This window comes from Pollicipes pollicipes, unplaced genomic scaffold, assembly GCF_011947565.3.
Source record: "Pollicipes pollicipes isolate AB1234 unplaced genomic scaffold, Ppol_2.1 Scaffold_2555;HRSCAF=2994_pilon_pilon_pilon, whole genome shotgun sequence".
Classification (NCBI taxonomy): domain Eukaryota; kingdom Metazoa; phylum Arthropoda; class Thecostraca; order Pollicipedomorpha; family Pollicipedidae; genus Pollicipes; species Pollicipes pollicipes.
This window is the reverse complement of record NW_023596136.1, coordinates 26723296-26747866: the sequence shown is the minus strand read 5'-3', so window position 1 is coordinate 26747866 and position 24571 is coordinate 26723296. Positions and strand designations below refer to the sequence as shown.

The following is a 24571-nucleotide window of genomic DNA, read 5'->3' as shown; positions in this document are numbered from 1 at the left end:
TCGCTGTGCGCAAATTGTGTGCCGAATTTCATGAGCCGCGCGGAGCCGTCCCGGTTGGTGGCGGCCGCTTCTGTCGATTCACTCCCTGACGCGTCGCGCGCTGCCGCTGCGAGGACTGGGTTCAAGGTTAGTGGAGGCACACCCTTCGTTTTGTGTTAATTCTTGTATTTCAATAGGTTATCTGAATCCGCAAACGCAAAAGTCGAGAGGCCGCAGGCAAAGACGGGAAAGGAGTGGGAGCCACCAGCCTGCGCTAATTGTCAGGTCGAGGTACACATACAGGTAGATAGGTGGACCAATTTGGATAGGAAAGGTCGGATGTGCTGAGCAAACATAGTTTAGTACAGAAGCTGCTTTGGCACCATTGCAGGCTGCCACTTTGCTATGATGAGGGTATATGACCTTTCATAAAAGGAAAGAAACAATCCTTTTCTAAGAAGGATGCAAGGATTTACAATAAAGGACCTAAATGTGATTGCCTATGATTTTTCTCCTAAGGCCAACAAATTTATAACCCCAAATATGACGTGAAACCCAAGAGTCCCACTTAATTGCCTAAATATTGCCTAAATATTTTATGCTCTTGCTGTGATTGTAATATTTTATACTAAGACACTGGCATGAACAAATATCTGTGCTGCTGACCTACAAAGCTATCCATATGATCCATGCATATGGCTTCACACATAATTACCACAGCGTCTCAGCAAATTTTGCACATGTTTTGCCTGCATCAGACATGTCAGGTAATGCTAGGTAGCCTGCACATGCAGTAGCAGTTTTAGCTGTAACTTTCTGTGTCTTAATTAAATAACTGTTTTGTAGCCCCTGTGCACAAGAAGGTTGCTAATCACACCCTGCTGGAAAGCAGGTACCTATCAGCAATCTATCCACCTGTGGTATGATACCTGTGATGTCCGTGGTCAGAACAGGCAGCATGTCATCACATATACCATTTTGATGATCAAGATGCAGCTGCAGCCCATTTCCCAGACATTTCAGCAAATAAGGTTAATCCTGTTATGTCAACAAGAGGAACATGGGTATTCATCTATATCATACAGATCATTAAAAGCTCTAGCACTGGCTAGCTAGATGCTCTGTAGCAAGATAGTATGAAGGAGGATGTTATCTTACTGGCATCATTTGCTTGACTGGTGTAATGCATTGACATCCTTACTCCAGCCACACATACATTCATTCAATAAATGCTAAAAATTATCCTGCATCTGCACCAAGCTTCACCAGAATCATACATATATTTTAATGACATACACACAATGTTTTGCCTCATCTTGAAAGCACATCAGAAATACCAGGTTTGTTCTTGCTGTGTGCTCTTTTGCAGACCTATAATATCTTAAGGGATGGATATATCATAACAGCAACTTCAATTTTCTTGCAAAATGTAGATAGCATTCTTAAATGCTGGTATTTGGCAGGTAATTGCATCATATATGCCCTAAAAGCATTTTTTAAAAAATTCTCTTGCATTCAGCAATAGTGTGCAAAACTGATCTCCATGATTTTGCAGTGACATGAACTTGTTTTGACATTATTTATAAATGATGATAGGCATGAATTCATGTTCCAACTATGTAGACAAATGTTGATTTGCATAGTTAAGAAGATGACTGATTGGTAGCAATTACAGTAGGCTCTTGCAGAATGTAAGAGATAAAGCATAGCATGCAGCATTTCAGGGAACTAGGACAAGGGACTAGGACTAGGGATAGGACTTAGTGTCAAATGTGTCATGGATCATCATAGGACTTGCATGCAGTACAACAGAGCTATAATGTGATAAAGCTTCCCTTTGTTTGATGATCTGTTGGTTGGGATATGACTGACACACATATACCCAGATCTAACCTGTTAAAGGTCCTAGATCCTGAAGAAAGTTTTAATGTCAAGATAGAAATACTACATCTTGGGATCACAGGGTGGATTATGGATCCTAAGAAACTGTTTTTGAAAGATACAGTTGCAGGCAAAAATATAGAGATTTTTTAAAGTTTTATTTTTGTCAGAGTAATACCTCATATAATAATGTGAATGGCCAGTCATCATGCAGAATGCTCCCCTGACCTCTAATACTGGCATGAAATGCTGTATGCAAAGAGGCAGGCAGGTGAATGCCTGTTGTCTGACCTACCATCTGTCTCCAGCCATGATGGAGAGGGTCCCAGTGTGTGAGCTGTCCCCTTCTCCAACCACAGACTAAAACTGGTGTCTGACCTACCACCTGTCTCCAGCCATGATGGAGAGGGTCCCAGTGTGTGAGCTGTCCCCTTCTCCAACCACAGACTGAAACTGGTGTCTGACCTACCACCTGTCTCCAGCCATGATGGAGAAGGTCCCAGTGTGTGAGCTGTCCCCTTCTCCAACCACAGACTGAAACTGGTGTCTGACCTACCACCTGTCTCCAGCCATGATGGAGAGGGTCCCAGTGTGTGAGCTGTCCCCTTCCTCAGCCATGGACTGAGGCTGTTGTCTGACCTACCACCTGTCTCCAGCCATGATGGAGAGGGTCCCAGTGTCTGAGCTATCCCCTTCTTCAGCCACAGACTGAGGCTGTTGTCTGACCTACCACCTGTCTCCAGCCATGATGGAGAGGGTCCCAGTGTGTGAGCTGTCCCCTTCTCCAACCACAGACTGAAACTGGTGTCTGACCTACCACCTGTCTCCAGCCATGATGGAGAGGGTCCCAGTATGTGAGCTGTCCCCTTCTCCAACCACAGACCAAGGATCCCATCAGCTGACCTGGTGGGGGCAGGGAGCCAGGTCTGCCTCTATGAAGAAGTCAGCCTCCTCACCCCCAGTCAGCGTGCGTTTCCTCAACAACAGCTGCAGCGACCCAGATGGCTCTGGAGATGAAGGTCAGTAGGTCACCATGACCAAGGGCAGGTGATGAAGACTAGATGACTCTGATTGATGTAGATCATTGACAAGGCAAGGCTCTGTGGCATTTACTTCTCATTCACATTCCATAATCTTTGCCAAGTGAGGTTGCTGAGTAGACTTTAAGAAACAATTGAGTCACCTAGAAGGTTCCAATAGAAAGTTGGTTGCATGTAAGGCCTGTTGCACCCCAAGAAGTTCATCCATTTAGAATGCTTGGGCTGTTAAAAAAATCAAGACTTGATTTGCTTGCCACATTTGATCAACAGGTGAAACAAATAGACGTTGGTTTCATTTTGCGAGATTCCATACAGCAATTAATTGAGTACTCTTTAAGAACATAATTAACTATGTTTGATCCTCAATTTTTGCTTTACACTGTTGCAGCCAACAGCATTTGTTTGAGCACTGCTGACGGAAAGTGCACCTGAGTGGTTCGCGTCCTTCCACTCTCCTCTTCTGACAATAGTGGATACAACTCCCAAATGCAGCCCAGATTCTATCACAAGTGGCAGAAAAGCATATACACCATGTAGAGAGGAGCATTATTAGTTAGCAATACCTGCAGTGGTGATACCAGCTTCAATTATAACAGCTATCGCCTAACGGTAGGCGCTTGGCATCGCTCGTGCACGTGGCGTTCCAAAAATGTTGTCAATACTGAGCTAACAACTCTGTGATGTCGCCTGCAGCAGGCCAACTGGAGCTGCAAATGGGTAAGCCTGTTTCTGCTAAATGTTACGCTTTTGGGCCCCCATGTCGCGTTCGCGTCAGTAGGCTGTTTTCTTAGCCTGGTTATCTGCCGTCCTTGTGTACAGCATGTTAAGTGTGTTATATTGGACTTTGTGGCTTCAGTTTTGCTTGGCTGGAATCGCGGTGTTTTCTCTGATGTGTGTATGTGTGTGGTGGCTTTATTTATGGTTATAATTTCAGTCTTGTTTGCTGGGCATTATGTTTTCTGGCGAATTCTGTCGATATATCGCTGCTTACGTTTCCAGGGCATTTGTATGTAACGCTGTCAAAGTATATGTATTTGTATGAAACATTGAAACACGTCGATATCCCTTGCTTACATACCTATGTGGGCAGCTGTATGAAGCATTGGTTGGATATGGTACTGTTCTCTCAATTGCCAAGGAATGTAAACACACATTATTTTCGGTGATGCTGTTATCATTAATTTTAAGTATAAATTATAATTTGGGTTAAGGAACAGAATCTGATTCACTCACATTACGTTTCATCTCCATGGCTGCCTTGCATGGCAGCCGCTTTTTGACCTTTGTAACTTGCGAGGTCGGAAGCATGACGTTCTTGTAAGAAAGGCTCGCCAAATGACGCTCAGTAGACCAGGGACGGTGGGTTTGTTTGCCGGGGGCCGTTGAGTGAACTCCGTTTTAAGATCCATCATTGCAGACTGGCTGCAAGCTATGCGATGCAGTATCGGCCAAAAGCTGTCCATTGTCCTTTTCTGTTGTTTTTGTTTTTGTTTATCGTACCAGAACCCTGGCTTATCTGCGACACCTTAATGTGCAACGGACGAACAAATTATCACTGTGCAGTGGCTGTCACAGTATTCCTTTTATGGCGCTCTTATGCTTCTGACATAATGTGTAGTGTCTGTCTGACCGCTGAGGAGTATTTGTGGCGGAGACTGTCAACCTACTAGTGTTACATGAGGTGCTTTCGTGCTGTGATGTGCGTTCCGTCAGTTCTTGCCCGTCGCTCATGTTTGTTCGTCGAAGCTCACCCTCTGTTGATGCCTCTGCATATATATATATATATATATATATATATATATATATATATATATATATATATATATATGGGTGTGAGCGTGTGCGTGCGTGCGTGCGTGCGTGCGTGCGTGCGTGCCTGCGTGCGTGCGTACGTGCGTACGTGTGTGCGTGAGTGCCTTCGTAAGTGCCTTCGTAAGTGCGTACGCGCGTTTGGGACTTTATGACGCACTCGGTTGCTGGGGGTATCTGGCGTCGCCTGTCTGTCGCCCGGGCATGAAGGGCAGTGCAGCACAGCGCCTCGCCCGAGCTCCGGCGCCATGCTCCTCTGCATGCGGTCGGTGACCGCGCTCCGCGCCGCCCTCATTCGTGGCTGGCGCTGTCGCTCTGCTGCTATGTGACGCGACCTGACCGGCGGCTGACGGCCTGTCGCGGCCCGGCGGCCCCGCTCGCTCTGCTTGCGTGCGCGGGCCCGCCGTGCGCGCCCGCCGGCGTCCTGCCCGTGCCGCCACGCCGTCGCCAGCGCGCCGCTGGCGGACGCGAGAGCTTGCCGCTTGCGCGACCGTTCCATGTCACGCGTCGCCACGGTGGTGGTCAGCGACGTCGGCGAGCGTCTCGGCCGTGCGCGGAGACGGAAGAACCGACGGGACGTTAAGACGGGGCCGGGCCCTCGCGCGCGCCGCCGCGCCGCGGTCGCTCGAGCACATGTGTATATGGTCGCTGCTGCAGCGCGCTGCCGGCGCGTCCGGCGCTGTTCAAGACCTGTGCTCGTCGCTGACGGGCCGGCCGGCGCCGCCGCCGCCGGGCCGCCAGCAAGGTAACCTCGCTATTGATCGGTGCGCAGTCGACAACACCTTGTCATCTTGTCATGGACGTCTGCGGACGTCCGGCCGCGGAGGAGCGGACCGGTGACCCCGCGGCGATCCCGCGACGGCCGCGCGATGGCCGCGCGACAGCCCGCGACGGCCCCGCGGCGGTCCCGCAGCGGCTCCACGACCACCTCGCGACCACCCCGTGACCACCCTGCGACCACCCCGTGACCACCCCGCGACCACCCCCCGCGACCACCCTGCGACGGCCTCGTGACAGTCCCGCAGCGGCTCCACGACCACCTCGCGACCACCCCGTGACCACCCTGCGACCACCCCGCGACCACCCCGCTACCACCCCGCGGCCACCCTGCGACGGCCCCGTGACAGTCCCGCGGCGGCTCCACGACCACCTCGCGACCACCCCGTGACCACCCTGCGACGGCCCCGTGACAGTCCCGCAGCGGCTCCACGACCACCTCGCGACCACCCCGTGACCACCCTGCGACCACCCTGCGACCACCCCGCGACCACCCCGCGACCACCCTGCGACGGCCCCGTGACAGTCCCGCAGCGGCTCCACGACCACCTCGCGACCACCCCGTGACCACCCTGCGACGGCCCCGTGACAGTCCCGCAGCGGCTCCACGACCACCTCGCGACCACCCCGTGACCACCCTGCGACCACCCCGCGACCACCCCGCGACCACCCCGCGACCACCCCGCGATCGACCACCCCGCGACCACCCCGCGACCACCCCGCGACGGCCCCGTGACAGTCCCGCGGCGGCGGCATCACGTGCCGCGCTGCACCGCCCGGCCGTTGGACGGCATGCCACGTGTGGCGTCCGCCGCCGGTCGTGATTCATTGTTGTCACGTGTGGAACACACTGAGGACGGTGGTGTTGCGCGAGTAGTCGGGGCTCGGCGAGATTGCTGGGTCGTGCAAGCGGCATGGGTCGTTCGGCGAGGCCGATTAGGAAGCGTTGTTGATAAGATCGCGTTATCGGTAGTGATCCGCATTTGGGGGGACGGGCAAGATGGGATTAGTTTCGTCGCCAGAATTTTCGTTCGGTGTGGAGGCCGATGTGGTACAGCGGGCGTGGCTGCCTGATTTTTCAGCCGCCGCTGCCTTCCTCGGCTCACAATCGCAGCACAGGTGTGAGGGTGGAGGGGGGAGGGGGCGATGAATGTAACATGTAGCTGCGCAACAGCGTAGCAGGCCGGGTGTTGCGGGACTTGGCTCGGTAACCGCTACTGAGGCGTATTTTTCACGAATGATTAAATCCAACCTTTCAGAGTTTTTCCTCCACCGATGTTGCAGTACTGAAGTGAGGGGGCGCGATAGCGCCATCATGAGTTACCGCGTAGCTGTATGTTTTAGGGAACCCAGACAAGCGTGGAGGCGTCGGTTGTCGTCGAGCGATGGCGACAGCTACGGTTTTGTTCAGATTGCGAGGTACTTTGAACCGTTTAGGCGAAATTTGACGTAAATGTATACCATCCAGATTTGGCTCCCAGTATTTTTGGCCGGTCTTTCCATAGTTGTTTCGTGCCAGGTTGCATGCACCAAGTATTTCGAGCGTTGGGGCAGTTATGGTCCATTGCGCAGCAACATCTGGTCGCGGATCGAGCTAACGCCAATGCTCTGTTTGCCAACTGGCGAACGTTGTACACGTTTCTGATTGGATTTTTGTATCAATTAAGTGCTACGCGCAAGCGCAAGCTGAAATGTCAGGTGTTGATGACGTGCGACGCGACTTTTACCACTTACAGTTAGATCGTTTTGGTGACTCCGTTACATCTGTTAGATAAGGTCCGTTTTTGGAGACTGGGACTCGTGAGACTCCGTCGGTTTCCTGTCGCACTGCCTTGCAAGCAACGATGGCGCGTAATTCGCGTTTTGTGTGTGTAAGGAACAGGCCACGCGCCGTTCTGTGTGGACGTATGCCACTATACGTATTATGTTCTGACAGGACGCATACCAGCATACTTGACAAGACACGCCACGCGGCCTAAATAGGAGATGAACCACTATTCGTGCGAACTGTCGTTAACAAAGGATCGCTGACGTGGGCGTTGGTACATGCAAACTGTATGGTGTAACCGACCATTTTCCGCAACTAACTCATTGAGGATGTCGGGCCGGTTGGACGGCGGCCAGCATTGTTATGTGTTTTGTTCGAAGCCGTTGAGGTGTATGACTGTAGGGGGCAGATGTCTGGTGTCTTCGTGCCTGCGTGCAGATGTCTGGCGCGGACTGGTCTGCTGTGCCGCTCACGCCGTACCCACTCGCTGGCAAAGTCAACAGCCTGTTGGTGCATGCATAGGGAACGCGTGTGAAGACGCGCACGCGTCGCCTGTCGACACTCAGTCAGTGACTTCATGTCGGCATTGCGTGCCATTGAGCGAAACCTGTGGCCAGCACGCCGTGTTTACATTGTAACGCGTGGACCCCGGGCCGACCGTCGTCCTCGGCGGTGTCCTGCCCCCTCCCCCCCCCCCCCAACCGGCCGGACGTGACTCATCTGCGCGTGCGGTGACTCATCTGCGCGTGCGTAGGCGTGCCCTCTGCGCGACCGGGTGTCCTGCGCCTCGTCTGTGTGTGTGTATGTGCGCAGCGGCCCTACGCGTAACAGGAGTAAGACAGCGCTGTTCGTCGGGATGGCGGGAGGGGGACGACACGCGCTGATGGCGCTTCACCTGAGTGTGTGTGACAGCGTGCCACCCACACCTCATCGGGGACCCACTTTCTTTGTGTGTTGGCCTGGTTTTAATTTCCGTTGCGTAGTTCAGCGCCACTGTGTGCAGGATTTGAGTGTTGCACTTTGCAGGACCCGCTTGCGACCATTATCAGGTCCCACGGTCGTGCGCTGGGCGCTGACGCTCCTGCGCATGGCGTAAACGTCACTTGTGCTGGGCGCCGCCGTGCGCCAGCTGACTGACGCCCGGCCGCGCACCGTGCTGGGCGTGACGCTGCTGATGCTGTGCGCTGGCCGGAGCGCGGCCGTGTGCGAGCCCGGGCGGCACCCGTGCGCCGGCACTGAGCGTCCGGCCGTCGGCAGGGCTGGAGGACGACCGGCAGATACAGGAGGAGGCGGCCGGCGACGGTCAGAGGGTAGCGGGGACGTCTGACCCGGCCTCCGCCCCGCTGCCGCCGCCGCCGGTGGCGCCGCCGCGTAAACACTCGACACGCAGCCGGGCGGAGGAGTGGAGGGGCGCCCTGCAGGACCTCTCCCCGGTCAAAGGTCAGTGACCCGCGGAGGAGTGGAGCGGCGCCCTGCAGGACCTTTCCCCGGTCAAAGGTCAGTGACCTGATGACCAGAGGTCAGTGTCCCACTGACGTGAGGAGGAGTGCCCTGCAGGACCTCCCTCCCGTCAAAGGTCAGCGACACGATGACCAGAGGTCAGTGTCCCACTGACGAGAGGAGGGGTGCCCTGCAGGACCTCTCTCCCGTCAAAGGTCAGTGACCTGATAACCAGAGGTCGGTGTCGTACTGACGAGAGGAGGGGTGCCCTGCAGGGCCTCTCCCCCGTCAAAGGTCAGTGACCTGCTGAGGAATGGAGGGCCGCCCTGCAGGACCTTTCCCCGCCAAAGGTCAGTGACCTGATGACCAGAGGTCAGTGTCCTGACAAGAGGAGGGGTGCCCTGCAGGGCCTCTCCCCCGTCAAAGGTCAGTGACCTGCTGATGAGTGGACGGGAGCCCTGCAGAACCGCTCCCCCGTCAAAGGTCGGTGACCTGCTGGCGAGAGGCCAGTGTCCTGCGAATGACCCACGATTGAACTGTTGCTCCTGCTCACGCGGCACGCGAGAGTTAGTGCTAATATCTACTGAAACATGGTGTGCTCATGTAAGGTCGACCAGGCCTAGAACCCAGGCCCACCGTCGTTTAACGCCATAAAATGACTGTCACCATTATGTGACTAACGTAAATTATCTGAGCACTCGACTGCCTAAACAGGTTAACATCGCCCGCCTCCGTGAAACTTCGTAAGGTCGTCTCGTACAGAAAAGGTGTCGCGGGCTACCAGTGCTGTTACGCGTCTCACGTCGTCTCCCCCCCCCCCCCCCGCCCTGCAGCAGCGTTTCAGAATTGCCTCAGCTAAAGGTGTCATTTAGACCGAGCTGTACTAGCCAAATGTTACAAGGACATCGAAAACAACGAAAAATTAGGTACGTCTGTGAATCGGAGACTAACAGTGATTAGCGAAAGCAGAGAGAAATTAGATACACCTCTTAATGAGAGGCCAACAGCTACGAAAGTAGTTCAAACTGCGAGCACCAAATCGTCCTTAAAATTGCTAGTTTCCAGCCGAAATGCTGAGTTTTGACGACCTGCTTGGCAGAGCTGGTGTCGCGGCTAGGCAAGACGCGCTCGTCGAGCGTCGACGCAACGGCGGCGACGGCGGAGAGGGCCGACAAGGCGGCCGGTAAGACGGCCGCGGCCACGGACAGAGCGGAGAAGGCGACCGGGAAGGCGGCGGCCACGGCGGAGAAGGCGGCCGAACCGCGACCGAGCCAGGACAGCGATGCCTGGGCCCGGTTCGCCGAGCTCAAGGGCAAGATCACCAAAACTGTTGAGGGTACGTGTCGCGGTGAGCAGAGAGAGGTTGCCGACATTATGGGGGGGGGGGGGGGGGTCGGTTGGCAAGAAGAGGGGAGGCACTGAGAGGGGGCCGATGGAAGAAAAATATGCTATGGTCTCGTTGGGGTTGTGCGGATGGCGCGAGGGAAGGAAAACTTTATGGCGCGAAGTCCGCGAGAGGATACGCGCCGGAACGAGCGCCAGAGGAGCGGCAGGTCTCCGTGGTTTCCGGTCGGGGATGTTTGTTCCGTCCGGAGTATGTTGAAACACGTGTGTGCTGGTTGGATGCGTCCGCCGGTCGGATCTGGACGCCAGTCGGACGCGCAGGTCAAACAGCAGGCGATGGCTTGTAAACGCTGTATATCAACGAGACTGATGACGTCGTCAGCGAAAAGCGCAAAACATGTCTAGCGGCTCGTTCGCTCCCTCGCTTGACACCGGCGCGCGGCGCGTCCGCAGAGAAGATCAGCGACTACCGCGGCGGCTCTCGGCCGGCGGCCAGCGCGGCGCCGGCCGCCTCGGAGCTGCTGAGCGAGGCCGACGTGCTGGAGGCGGTGCGTGACTCGCCGCCGCCGTCGCCGGGCGCGCGCGCGGCGCCCGCCGACTGTCCGGACGTGGCGTTCGTGAACGTGCCGACTCCGGTGGCGGCGCCGGCGCCGGCGCCGGCGACGGCGGCGGCGGCAGTCGACGCCGCCGAGCCGGGCGCCTCGCCCTCGCGCCGCGAGTTCCGGCTGGCCAGCATCCGTCCCAAGATCTACGAGCGGCTGCAGCGGCACGTCGGGCGGCCGGCAGTGCCGCCGCCGGCCCCGCCGCCGCCGCCCGACAGCGTCACGCTGTCGGCGCTACAGGGCAAGTACATCGACGAGGAGGCGGTGGAGGCGGCCGAGGAGGCGGTGGAGGTGGTGCCGGTGCTGTCGCCGCCGCCGCCGGCGCCTGCGGAATCGAGCCGACGGCGGTGCGGAGCGCTCGCCGCCGCCGCCGATCATTGCGGTGACGGAGCCGACTGACGACAGCGGCGGCACCGGCGGCGGTCTGATGGCGGCGCTGCCTGGCCCGCTGGGCCGCCGCTGGCTGGCGCCGGCGCTGGTCGCGCTGATGGCCGCTCCGCTGCCGCCCTTCCTGTCCGGCCTGCTGCTGGGCGCGGCGCTGACTGCGCTGCTGGCGGCGCTGCTGCTGCCGCTGCTGCGGCCGGCGCCGCGCCGCCTGCCCCCAGCGCTGGTGCTGACCGACGTCCGTCCGCACGTCCGGGAACACCGGCCGTCGCTCATGCACAAGGTGGGTCGGACGGCCCGCGACCGCTACCTCGCGGAGAGGGACTTGGCCGAGGGCCATGTGGCCGGGAGAGGTTTGACGCTACACGGGCCTCGCTGCGGTGACGCGGAGGCTGGTCGGCATTCTCTCCATGCGCGTATTGATGGATATCTTTCGGGGTGGGTGGGGGGGGGGAGGGGGGGGGGGGTGGTATGCCTCGTGCGGTAACGCCTGTCAGCCGCGCCCTTTAACAGGGTCCTGTTGCCGACGGATGTCGGGTTTCCCTGCTGGGTCACAGACTAGTTGGGTCCTCGTTTTTGGCAGCTTTGCGTCACGTGTGATCGGTCTCTTGTTACCATTAATCCTTGCATGGCTTCGTCTTACAACGCGGTCGCATTAATTCGCAGTGCGTCATCAGTGGCTTGTGTGTCAGCGACGCTGATTCAGCGCTACCGTCATGTTTGGAACTTTTGACAGGTGCAATGCAAAAGGCAATGCCGCTTTTCTTACGCTTTATGTTTGCTGTTGGAATCCCTTGAAAGCTGCGGCACTTTGCAAGAAAATCTTTGTAGTTGTTCAGGCATGGCGAATATTGTTCTGCTCGCATCGCTCTGAACCGCGCGTGTGGACGTGCCAGGTCATCTGGCTCTCCCATCTCCTGTCTCCTGTTTCCTGTCTCCTGTCTGCTGTCTCTTGCCGTGTCTCCATTGAAACGCGGTCCCCTTTTAGCTTGCGGCATAGTACGCGTGATAGTACCCGTCCTTTAAACACCTGCTTGATCGCGATGAATGTCACGTGCCTTTTAACCTTTCGCGCAACGAAATCGCATCGCGCCGTTCCCTTGATGGGTGAACTCAGTTGTTTCCATGCGATGTCAAAGACGTGCCAACTTCAAAACGTCCCGGTACACTAGTCGGTGATCGTGGGCTTAGGAAGCTACCGTAATACCTGGGTAATGGATGAATCTGGTGATAGTTGGTGCGTATAAATGCTGAATCCGTTTACCAAGGCTGTAACAGAATAACGGCATTGCCTTTGGAATACACCTGCGATCGCTCCCACCATCGCCCCTATATATGCTAGAAAAATATACTCGTAACAATCTACCATCGTATCGTGGAATAATTTCTGTCCCTGGTTCCCAGACATGTTCGTATAACTTCGCCGCTATACGACGTCGCCGCTGTATGGCGTTACTCTCTGGACGTGTCCGCGCACGTAGCGCCAGTTTGCAGGCGCTGCTGCGTGGCGCGACCACTGTTTGACATCATCACGCGGACAGTATTTGCGCTGTGGCGCCATTTCGCAAACACCGCCGCATAGCGTCACCGTGCTGACGTGTCCGAGCGCCCGGGCGGGGGTTCCCGGCTCATGGCGCCACCACCCGCGCGTGTCCGCGCGCTGCGGTGGCCGTCGCGCGTCGTCACCGCGTGACTTCACCACGCCGGCGTGTGACGCGCGGTGGTGCCTCCCGGTGCCGGCCGCCGTGTGTGACGCTGCCTGACGCGCGCGCCTGCGCCGCCAGGACTGGATGCACGAGCTGCTGGTCGAGCCGTACGAAGCCGGACACGCACCAGCCCACAGAGGCGCGCTTCGTCCGGCTGGAGGGCAGCATGCTGCGCATCTCACACCCCAAGGGTGAGCAGCGGCTCTCACCGGCGGGCTCTGACGCTGCGGGGCGGTGGGCAGGCTCACCCGGGCTTAGCTGGGAGGTTTGTGGTTGTGGGCGTTTGGACGCCGCCGGTCGTTTTACGTCATGACGCTGTCGCACAGGGAAGTACCGCATCGGATGAGAGCCATCGTCCGAGAGTGGAGGCACTGGGAGGTACTACACTGAGTTTAGCTCTCGTTCGGAAGTTTTATAGTGCGCTGGTGGGTGGATCTCATCTGGCATAATCCCATATCCAAAACGAATCCGTGCGCTTACTGGCAGAATGATTGCAAAACATTTCGTCTGGCCGGGAACGTCGAACGCTGTCGGTGTATCGATCATGATAATGGACACCGGGTTTATTGATTTAGCCAGCCAAAACGCCTCCCTGTGGTGGATGTCACCACTGGTGCTCTACCAGTGCCATGCACGCTATCTGGCGAGCGGGCGGTTGATGGCAGCGCGTTCGATTTACGATTGCGGAGAGAGTAACATTGCGGAGGTGGTATTCACTCGGGGCGGGGTGTGAACACGTCCGCCCGGCCGGCAGGCCACGTGCCGAAGCGCGCCACCTGCGACGAGCACATCCCGAGCCTGCCGTTCGTGCAGCAGCGCATCTACGACATCGCCGGCTGTTCGGTGGAGCTGCAGCCGGCCGGGCTGCATCACACGCGGTAAGAGCGAGCGCCAGGCGCGCGACACCTGGCGCCACGGCCGGCGCCATGCGGGGCCGGCGGTGAGGGGGGGGGGGGGGGGGAGGGCGAGTAGTCAGAAGATGGGATCCAGGTGTATTGGAATATTTTAGGCTTTTAGGTCAGTTGTGAACGGCTTGAATGTGGTTTTTCTGACTTGCTTTTATGGCATTCTACACGAATGGGCAGTTAAGAAGGCAGGTGCTGGTGGTGAAGTCCAGCTTTTCAGCACTGTTTGCAACCAGCGCTTTTGTGTTCACTTGAGTTGCATTCGTCGGCCGTGGCTTCAGACTTCCGCCCTGCTCATTGTATTTGCTGGCTATGCTCTCGTTGGGCTGGTATGACTCCGTTGCTCGTAGCGCCTGCTGCCCCCTCACCCCCCCCCCCTCCCCTTGCCCTCCCCCAACACCTGGCACGGCCCTACGCGCCGACAGACGGTGGAACCGGCGCTACCCGCTGTGCGTGCGACTGGAGAACTGTCGGCGCGTGACCCGCTCGCGCGGCCTGGGCGCCGGGCCGCAGCGGAACGCCAGCTTTACGGACCGGACCGGCTCGAGCCCCCAGCGCAAGATCAGCGCCGCCGACCGCGCCGCCTCGGACCGCTCGCAGACCTCAGGTGGGTCGCGTGGTCCGGAGACCGGCTGTCCGGGTGGCGGGACCGTCGCGTGTGGTGGTCGGGCGGCGGCGGGACAGGCACGGCGAGCGGCCCGCCAGGCCGGTCACGTGGGCGGGGGATCCGCCTGTTGTTCTGGGTCGGCCACACGCTCGTAGGTTAGGTTTCAGATGTCATTGGTGTGTTTGAGAGTTGTCCCGGGATGTTGATGTGTTGCGAGTGTTTGATAATTGTTTCTAAATGTTGATGTGTTGCAGATGTGTGATAATTGTTCTTAGATGTTGATGCGTTGCGGATGTTTGAAAGTTGTTTCTGGATTTTGCTTCGTTGCGGGTGAATATGTGGGATAGCCGCTTACAGGTTACGAATCGTTTTCTGAGACGTGTAGCTGTCGTATAAGTCTTGGCTACGAAATTTAGGGTCGCGCCCCATCTTCTCTTTGTTGAAGCCTGTCATGCTAGGCACTCTGCAGTTAAGTTGCTGCCAGCGTGCCTCATCATAGCAATCGGGTTTTCACGTTTTTGGTTTCGATCAAGTATCCTAATCTCATAGCATCGATGCAGTTATGTTCTACATCGTCAGCACCAACACATGTTAAATCCTCACAATTACAAACATAGGGCTGTGCTGACCACACTGCCCGCCCTGCCGCTTCTCGCCGCGCTGACCGGACCCGTTCACCGCCTCAGACGGCGAGTGGGAGCCGGGCAGCGAGGAGACGGCAGCGCTGGACGGCGCGCCGCCGCCGGACGCCGAGCCGGTGCTGACGCTCTTCGCCCGCACCGATCGCGGCAAGGAGGAGTGGTGAGTGAGGGACGGACGGTCGCCGTCCCCGGCGCCAGCGCGCGTGATCGGAGGAGGCTGCTGCGAGGCGTCCGGCGTCCGGACCGGGATGGGACCCGCGCGTATGATTTTCGGGAAGGTCGTTCACTGGACTGCCACTCAGGGGTCGCGGGGTTCCGAATGTCGCATCCTTCGCGATGCATGGCGTGAATGCCAGTATGCAAACTAGACAGGCGGCCTCTTCGGCTGACGTACCAGCGCAGGACAGCGATGCCGGCATCAGAGAACAGGGCGGCCAACGCCGTGTGCCCTGTCACTCGTCGCGCCCAGCGGCTGGTGGCACATTGTGCTGCGCGTCTGCCTGCTGCCCACCGTCCCGTGCGCCTCGTGCCGACATGGCTCGTCTCCACGCCGTGACCCGCTCGGCCGCCCGGGTGCGACCGGCAGGTTCCGGCTGCTGAGCCAGGCCACAAGAACGGGAGAGCGGCCGGCCTCGCCCGCTGCCCAGCCGCCGCCGGAGGCAACCGGGGTCCCGGCGGCGGCGGCGGCCCCCGCCGCAACTGGACAGGAGGAGCCGGCCGCCGCTGCCGCCGCCACCGCCACCGCCGCTGCTGCAGAACCGACGCCCAAACTCGACTTCGACTACTACATGTCCAAACTGGTGACGGCGGTGAGCTGGGAGCGAGCCGCCCGAGAGAAATGTTTGGGTGTTGTTTGCGACTTGAGGGAGGTTCCCACGGCTGGAGGCCCTCACTGTAGGCGGACAGGACTGGTGATGCTGCTTGTTAGCTCATCTGTGTTATCTCGCCGTGTCTGGGAGCGTCCGCTGACCCCGGCTGACCCCTGCTGACCCCCGCTGACCCTAGCTGACCCCAGCTGACCCCCGCAGACCCCAGAGGGCGGCTCAGACTCCCGGCCGCCGTCGCCGACCGATGGCGTCAATCCCGCCCCGGTCGCCACCGGTCACGTGATGTGGTTCAACGCGCTCATTGGCCGGCTGGCGTTCGGCGTGTTCGGCAGTCGGCCATGGGTAGAGTTCGTGCAGCGCCGCATCCAGCGCAAGCTGTCGCGCATCAAGGTGGGTCTGCGTCCTTCAGCACCAAACACCGCCATTGGACAGTGTTCAGGCGCGTGGCCATCGTTTGTCAGGTCGGAGTCTTCTGCATTGAGGGCGTGCTGTGACATTGTTGTGACACCTGAGCTCATTGTTGACCTGTGCTACACTCCATGTCTTTAGCTGCCAGCTGCATTGAAGAACTTGTGGGTTCGAAGGTTTGTTGTGCTGTAATTTGTGTGTTTTGTCTCCAGCCGCCGTTCTTTATCGAGGAGCTGGTGGTGACCTCGTGCGACCTGGGCTCGGTGCTGCCGCGCATCCTCTCGGTGAGCGCGCCGACCAGCGACGAGCGCGGCCTCTGGACCGACATGGCCGTGCTGTACGAGGGCGGCGGCTGCATGACGCTCCGCACCAAGGTCAACCTCATGAAGCTGAGCAAGGTCAGTGGCGCACCGGGCGCGCGGGCAGTGGCGCGGCTGGGTGATCTGGACTGCTGATCGGTGAGCTCGAGTTCGAACCCCGCGCATCGCTGAAATGTTCCACAGGTCGCGGTACGACAACCAGCCTGAACGGCCGCCACGCTGATGGCCTACGTGCGTCTGTGGTGATCGGTCATTACCCTGGGGGCGGCGGCTGTGCCATAACTGTGCCTGTGCTGTGCTGTCTCTCGGAAGTGCCATGTTGTGGCGATGTGTGCTGTATCAGTCTGATGTATGCCGTTCACCTGTTGTTACAGCTGCTCCATGATCGACGCGTATTTTTCGGTCTGCCGTGTATGCCATCTGGTTTGTCTGACGTCTTTGACGTATCTGTCCCGCTGTGTCGAAAATACGGAATTATACGCTTGCCAAGCGCGCCTGTTAGCCGGGTCGGACACGTGGGTGTGACTTGTCTTTGGTGCGTCATAATTGTGGATTCCTCTGTCTAGCGGGCTGGAAGATCGGTACGTCCTAACTGATCATGCATCACGCGTGTACGTGCTTGTATTTTAGTTTGTCTGATGTTTCTGGATGCCGTCAAGTGCGACGCGTCCTGTGTGTGTTTTCTGTGAACAATGCCGCTGCCCGCTCGCCATCGTGCGTGCCTTGTCTGACGTCTCGTGGGAGCGCGCCTGCCGGTGCTAACGCCGCTGCCCGCCGCGGACAGCCGGAGAAGGAGCAGGCGGCCGAGACCAGTGGTGATAAGGACAAGAGCAGCGCGGACAAGGACGGGGAGAAGGAGCCGCTGCCGTCGCCGTCCTCTCACGCCGACGGCAAGACGGAGAGGTACCGGCCGGGGCTGACACGGGTTGGCAGGCGTGACGGAGGGGAGAAGCACAGAGACGGGCCGGGCGGAGAGGTACCGGCCGGGGCTGGCGCGGACCGGCAGGCGCGACAGGGAGGGGAGGAGCACAGATACGGACCGGGCGGAGAGGTACCGGCCGGGGCTGGCGCGGGCCGGCAGGCGTGACAGGGAGGCGAGGAGCACAGAGACGGGCCAGGCGGGCTGTGTGAGACTGTAGAGGACGTGAGGAGCGCGCGCGGGATGTGACACGGGACTGATGAGTGGCAGGCAGGGTGGGCACGCGGCAGTGACCAGCACGAGGGCGGAGGGCGGCGCGCGACCTCTGGTGGAGCCGGACGTGTCCTCGTCGTTTTCGTCAGGCTTTTTGGGAGTGGACCGAACGCTTAATAGCAATCATAGTATGTAAAATGCAAGGCGCAAAGCCTGCAACTAAAATGTCCTGTGCCCTGATGCGTCTAATGCGGACAGGCAAGCAGATATTTGTAATGCTAGTATGTTTATTGTGATGTGTATCCCGTATGTACCCGGATATTTTTTAGGTTATTTGCGTGTTCACATAGGAGGGCCCCTCTTCCTTGTTCCCGTAGCACGTCAAAACTCGACACGCGTCCCCGCCCGTCAGCATCACCGATCAACCAGCAGCTCTCCGCGGGTGTGAGGCATCGCACGCACCGAGGGCCGCCGCGCCCCGCGCTGCCGGCTCCGTCCAGCTGACCGCGTCCCGTTCACCGTCTCTCGTCCGTTCCAGCTGCGCCGTGTACCAGTGCGACCGCAACGACGACCTGGCGAGCATGGACTCGTCCAGCGACGAGGAGGACGTGGACACCTCGGGTGGCTCGGACGGGTCAGTCGGGCGCCGCCGCGCTCCCAGCCGATCCCCGGGGCTTTGTCGCTGCCGTGTTAACGCGAGACGGCGGCGCCGGGCTTGGTCCGATCTTTGCGGAGCGAGATAAAGCCGACGCAGCGTGGCACGGCCCCTCTGTCGCTGGTAGTGTACCGCAACCGGCGGGTGCGTCGCTCCTTGCGCGTTTGCGGCAGTGTGCGTACACGGCGTGTCACTTGGCCGGGTGTGGCCGCCCGGCGCGTGCCAGGCTCGGTCAGCCGTGACAGTGACGTGCCGGCGTGTCCGCAGGGGCAGCCCGCCCTCGCCCGCCTCGCCCTCCCAGCCGTCCTCCAAGGTCGGCAAGCGGTTCATGCAGGTGGTCGACAAGGTGACAACCTCGCGCTACTTCCAGCAGGTACGGACGCTCGGCGCACGGGCTCGCGCTCCTAGGAAAGGTCCTTGGCAGACGTGTCGAGACCGCTCGCTGTACAGTGGGTTCGTCCGGCGTCGCGTGCGACGCCGCTTGTTGCTAATGCGCCGCGCCGCTCTGCAGGGGTCCATATTCAGTGATCAGATAGTTGTGTTGCGGAGCACTTTGAATCTGTAGTGAGTCATTTTACGCACGTCTGGTTGTGGATTTACGCGGGTTTAGTTTGCTGCGAAAACGCCGGTGTCGGACGTGGTTGGTGCGGACCAAACGAGGCGCCTGGCTGTAATGCATCTTCGTTTAGCAATCCGTTTGGAAACCTAGGTTGCGTTTTTGTGACGCAGGTTTTTGTTATTCGCTATGCTTGTGTCAAAATCAGCGGCCGCAAGACTTGCGGACCCCTGTTTACGCTTCAAGCCGGTGCCACTCACGTCTTCCTGTCGTGTCCTGCGGCGCCTGGTCTGTTCCCGCGCTGCTGTCAGTTAGGAGGCCGTGCTGTCTCCCAGCCGATGTCAGCGGCCTTGCCAAGGATGCCGAACACATTCAGCAGTTTTGCGCCACTGTGCGTCATTTCTCGCCATTTCTGCTGGTGTGAGGCAAGCTCGATAGGACACGGCCCTGACGCCTTCTTGCCTGCTCCACCCTCCCGACGCATCCCTGTTTCTCCCCCTGCCCCGGCGCGTCCCTGCTCCAGCCTCCCGACGCGTCCCTGCTCCACCCTCCCGACGCGTCCCTGTTTCACCCTCCCGACGCATCCCTGTTTCTCCCCCTGCCCCGGCGCGTCCCTGCTCCACCCTCCCGACGCGTCCCCGTTTCTCCCCCTGCCCCTGGCGCGTCCTTGCTCCACCCTCCCGACGCGTCCCCGTCTCGCCGTCCTGACGCACACCGCCGGTCGGCTGCAGGCGGCGCAGAACCGATACGTCAAGCGCTACATGGAGGAGTTCTCCAACACGCCGCTGGAGTTGACGGTGACGCTTAAGCACCTGCAGGGCGTGCTCACACTCAACGTGCCCCGGCCGCCCAACGACCGACTCTGGTGAGTGGCAGCGGGCCGGCCGGGGGTCCCCTCAGGTCAGGTCGGACTGGGGCAGGGGCAGGACAGGCTGAGAAGCCGTCCGTACCGGCGGCCCTGGTGGGTGGCAGCGGGCCGGCCGGAGGTCTCAGGTCAGGTCGGACTGGGCAGGGACAGGACAGTCTGAGAAACCGTCCGCACCGGCGCTCAGTACCGGCGGTGGTGGATATCAGGGAGCGGCCGAGAGCCATCAGTGGGGAGGGCAGGCACGCCTCGAGCCTCCTGCCGACAAGCTCTAATGGATCGGTGTGGGTCGGTGGTGGGTTGAGTTAGGTGAGTAGGCCAGAGCGGGGTCGCTACAGACTGCAGCCGTCCCCCGGTTGGGTACAGTGACCTCTGACGGCTCTGGGGGTCACTATATCGCTGACGCCTTTTTGCCACCATCATCCATTCTTAACAGGCGGCGGTCAGCGAAGGACAGGTCGCTGGCATGTACATACTTCCTTGTTGTTCACTTCTCCCTCTGCCCGCCGTCTGTAGACTCGAAGTGGGCCCGAATCCACCGGGGCGCGGTTCCCCGCGCTCACAGGAGTTCTTGTCATTGTCACTACACGCTGTTCATCGTTGCATCGTTCATGGTCAGTCGACATCTACCATAATCCAACGGAATGACTGGCCGTCGTCTCTGAGTTGACACGGTCACATGTCTGCGTCTGCCCTGCGGCAATGATATATGGCTGGAGCCGAGGTCGGCGCTAACGCAGCACCAGCGGCCTCGTCGTGTGTCTGAAGGCCGCTGAGTCTGCATGAAGGCAGGGTTGGCCCTGGCGCGTGCCACCAGGCTGACCCGTGTGCCCTTGTGCCCCCGTGGCGGCAGGTACGGCTTCCGCGGCAAGCCAGACATCATCCTGGCCGCCCACCCGCGGCTGGGCACGCACGACGTGACCTTGACCCAGGTCACCGATTGGATCGAAAACAAGCTGATCGGCGAGGTGCACGTGAGTCCGGCTGTGGCGGCGGCGTCCCTGCCCGCCGCCCGCACTGTCCGGGGGTCAGCCTGTCTTGTCCAGGGATCAGCTGTCCGGAGCTACTGGCCGCCCACAGGGACTGGGGGGAGACGGCGGCGTCCCTGCCCGCCGCCCACACTCCGGGGGTCAGCCTGTCTTGTCCAGGGATCAGCTGTCCGGAGCTGATGCCGTCCACAGGGACTGGGGAGCGGCTTTGAGGATGGTGCCGTGTTGGCTCGGGTCGCAGTAGTGGGGGGTGATATTGTGTCAATGCTGCCTCTTCAGGGGCCCTGTAGACGCAGCGCGCGGTGTCTCGCCGACGGCGGGATGATGTCCTGCGTTTGGGGCTGTTGAGCTGTCTTACCTGCGGGCTAGTGCCCTACCTTCGCTCGCTGTTTGACGCGTCGGTGGAACTGCGTGCGGTGTGCCGTCGTGGTCGTGGGGCGGTCTGACGCGGCGACGCCGCCGTTGCAGAAGCTGATGGTGCTGCCGAACATGGACGACATGATCATCCCGCTGCTGGCCGGAGAGACGCTGGACGACTAGGGAGCTGGCCGGGCGTCGGGCCGGCGGCTCCGCGCGGCTGCTCTGGTGGGCGCGGCGGCACAGCTGCGGCGGGGCGCCCCGCTGTGGGCTCCCAGCGATAGTGCCGGGCTGTCACAGCTACAGCAGCTGTGGCGGCCGACACTGTGCGCTAGTGTTCGGCTGTGGGTCCCAGCTATGCCCCAGAGTTCGGCTGTGGGTCCCAGCTATGCCCCAGAGTTCGGCCGTGGGTCCCAGCTGTGTCCCCAAGTGTTCGGCTGTGGGTCCCAGCTATGCCCCTGTATTCGACTGTGGGTCCGAGCTGTGCGTTAGCGTTCGGCTGTGGGGCCCAGCTTTGCGCCTGTGTTCGCGTGTGTGTCTCCGCCGCGCATGAACGTTTGGCTGTGGTGTCCCAGCAGCGCACTGTGCACAGCCGCCGACCCGCCAGCTTTGCACCTACACTGAGCTGCTTGTGGTCCGGTGGCGCTCGTGTGCAGACTTCCCATTCCCACCGGACTGTGAGCCGCGACTAGCTCTGTGCCCCCCCCCCCCCCCCCCCCCATGGCGACGGGCCGCCGCGGCCGCGTGCGACCTTCCGCTGGCCGGCCGGGCCTCTGGCCGCCGTTCGCTGCCGGTGCCGGTGCGCGGCGGTCGAGATGAAGGCCGACTCTTCCGCTGTGCCTCAACTCAGCTGGCGTGCACACCTGCGCACGCCTGTGCACGCCTGTGCAAGCGATTCAGCGAGGCACGATGGCGAGACACGCTGGCCACGCGGAACTGGATGCTGTAGGCGAGGTTTTGACTAGTCACTGCCGCGCTTGTTCGGGCTTAGTCGGGAACGTTAGGTCAGATAGGCGGCCAGCGCGGTACGGTTGCGCAAAAGCCGTCGCTTCCCGGACAAGAGCGTAGCCCATGTTAAACTCAACCAAAGACCGCAGATTAAGTGTCGTTGAAGCACCCTGTGTGCTGCCGTGTGTCTGGGACTCTGGGACTCTGCAGGGTTTTCGCTGTCGGGCTGCCATCCCTCCAGTGTTCTGCTTCTCATGCACTGGCGATGTCTCCAGTAAGTGTCCTTATGTCATCCATGTGCGAGTCCTCAAGCTTGCGCCGCCGCCTCGACAATCGGCCCCGGGCCGCGGGCGGGGACGCACACACCGAGCCGCGTCGACGAGTGCCGCTCCACCTTCTTCCATCCCCTTCCCGCAGCGCCTGCCTCCGACGAAGCCGGTACTCGCCCAGAGCCGCCACATATCAGTCCTGTGTGTACCCACGCTTAGCTCCACCGCTCGCCCCCCCCCCCCCCCCCCTCGCCCGGCAGTGCAGATCCACCGTTTGCTCACCACGTGTTCCTGGGCACGGTGGCGTTGTTGGGGCCGCTTCCAGCTAGGCGATCGACCCCGACCAGGGGCGCCACGGGCGGGGCCAGGCAGTCCGCCCGGCGGGCTGTGCGCGCTGTTCCACCCCGGCCGGATTTGCAGGGGGGGGGGGGGGGGGGGGGCGTTACTCAGTGATGTGGGATGGGCGAGCGATTGTCGAGTTACCCAGCTGTGGCGTAGGCGTACCATTGGCGGCTTCCCCAGGCGTTGCGTGCCGGCCAGTGGTGAGTGCAGGGTGCGTTTATATGCTTTCGCGGATGTCCAGTTGTGTCCCAACTGACTGTTGAATGTTTGGTGCTTGGTCTCATGTATCCACTTAAACACGGGCGTGACCAACTTTAAACAGTATTTGTAAGGCGATATTATATGTGGTTGAATATATTTTTGATTATCGTGGTCCGTCATCTTTGGAAACCCGGAAATTCGGATGTCGCTGTTGAGAACGTTGTCAATCTGGCGTTAATTGTCGCCCGTTTCTTCGGCCATCACGAGTCTAAGTCATCCCCTTCCAAGCCAGGTTGTCAGAAGTTGGTACCTGGCTGTTGTTATGCTCGGGCCAACCTGTACAACGATTCGTGAATGGGGCCCACAGCGGCTGTCCTGGGAGCCCAGCACGTCTCCCTCCAAGTGAGCTGTCGGCTGCTGCTGACGACGTCTGCCGAGGCCTGCCGCCAGTTACGCCGTCACCGGCTGAAGCGTGCCGTCTTCCTCTCGCGCCCAGAGTCTGCCGCCCGCTCCAAACACGCCTTCGCGTCTGACCGTGTATTATCGCTCCACCCACTGGCCGAGGCCACGCCCACCACCCCGTCTGCCGCCAGTCACGGGCGGCTCTGCCTTGCTAACACGCTGGGCCGCCACGGAGAGGCCCTCCCCGCGAGGATGACACTCCCGAGTTACTCCGCCACGGAGAGGCCCTCCCGCAGGAAGACGTTCCCGAGTCACTGCGCCACGGAGAGGCCCTCCCCACGAGGAAGACGCTCCCGAGTCACTTCGCCACGGAGAGGCCCTCCCGCAGGAAGACGTTCCCGAGTCACTCCGCCACGGAGAGGCCCTCCCCGCGAGGATGACACTCCCGAGTTACTCCGCCACGGAGAGGCCCTCCCGCAGGAAGACGTTCCCGAGTCACTCCGCCACGGAGAGGCCCTCCCCGCGAGGAAGACGCTCCCGAGTCACTCCGCCACGGAGAGGCCCTCCCGCAGGAAGACGTTCCCGAGTCACTCCGCCACGGAGAGGCCCTCCCCGCGAGGAAGACGCTCCCGAGTCACTCCGCCACGGAGAGGCCCTCCCCGCGGGAAGACGCTCCCGAGTCACTCCGCCACGGAGAGGCCCTCCCCGCGAGGAAGACGCTCCCGAGGCACTCCGCCACGGAGAGGCCCTCCCCGCGGGAAGACGCTCCCGAGTCAGTCGCGGATGCGACGGGCCCCAAGTCTCGCCGCCGCGGACGTAATGGCGGCGAGACGAGGCTCAGTGGGCTAGGCAGGGCATGGATATGTTGTAGCTGGGTGTTCGGGCAAGAAGAGGCCGCCACAGGACGCTGCGTGGCGCTCGCCACACGTCACGTGACCGATGCTCGGCTGCGGATTGGGTCGCGTCTTGGTCTTTCCGAACGCCGCCTTCAATTTCGACGTCTCTTTCGGACATGATCGGCTTTCGCCTTTGGTCCTGGCTGAGTGGGATGTAACCCGGCCGTCATTCTAAAAATCTAAACGACAAGGAATGCATTCGGCGCTCAGGTCAAGTCTTATGAAAGACAGCCGCTCAAGTACACGGAGACGTTATGGGCACAATATGACCTTCGATGTCTGCGCGCCCAAAAATCTCAAATCATCACCAAGTACACAGCAGGGGCGTGGTTTCGCAAAGCGAGCTAAGGGAGCAGAACGGCGGAAAATGACGCAGTCTGCCCTCAAAATACGCTAACAAACCGGCTTCTTGGATCTCGCCAACTTCCTCCTCAAAGTTGGAGGGTTGGAGCACCCCCTCCCTCCCGTCCCCCAGCTGGATAGGAAACTACACCCGTGGTGCGCAGGTCTTTACCCAAGGC

The 24571-nt window shown here is 59.7% G+C and overlaps 2 protein-coding genes across 3 annotated transcripts; both read left to right on the top strand.

Moving 5' to 3' along the window:
* Positions 1 to 11257, top strand: LOC119099681 (uncharacterized). The gene is made up of 7 exons (XM_037222749.1): positions 1 to 126; positions 2742 to 2879; positions 3594 to 3617; positions 8512 to 8694; positions 9794 to 10030; positions 10492 to 10586; positions 11246 to 11257. Exons 2-7 carry the CDS (start codon positions 2795 to 2797, stop codon positions 11255 to 11257), a joined length of 636 nt encoding a protein of 211 aa, XP_037078644.1. The 5' UTR covers positions 1 to 126; positions 2742 to 2794.
* LOC119104985 (testis-expressed protein 2) lies at positions 11219 to 23157 on the top strand. Of its 2 annotated transcripts, XM_037228685.1 has the most exons (15): positions 11219 to 11307; positions 12809 to 12921; positions 13485 to 13608; positions 14061 to 14242; positions 14929 to 15043; positions 15470 to 15692; positions 15912 to 16100; positions 16331 to 16516; positions 17223 to 17341; positions 18109 to 18204; positions 18493 to 18598; positions 19513 to 19646; positions 20500 to 20620; positions 21104 to 21220; positions 23120 to 23157. In XM_037228685.1, exons 2-14 carry the CDS (start codon positions 12897 to 12899, stop codon positions 21173 to 21175), a joined length of 1692 nt encoding a protein of 563 aa, XP_037084580.1. In that variant the 5' UTR covers positions 11219 to 11307; positions 12809 to 12896; the 3' UTR covers positions 21176 to 21220; positions 23120 to 23157. The 2 variants fall into 2 exon arrangements, with proteins under 2 accessions (XP_037084580.1, XP_037084579.1); XM_037228684.1 differs by lacking the exon at positions 23120 to 23157 and having other exon boundaries at positions 21104 to 21692.
* Positions 23158 to 24571: the final 1414 nt, after the last annotated feature.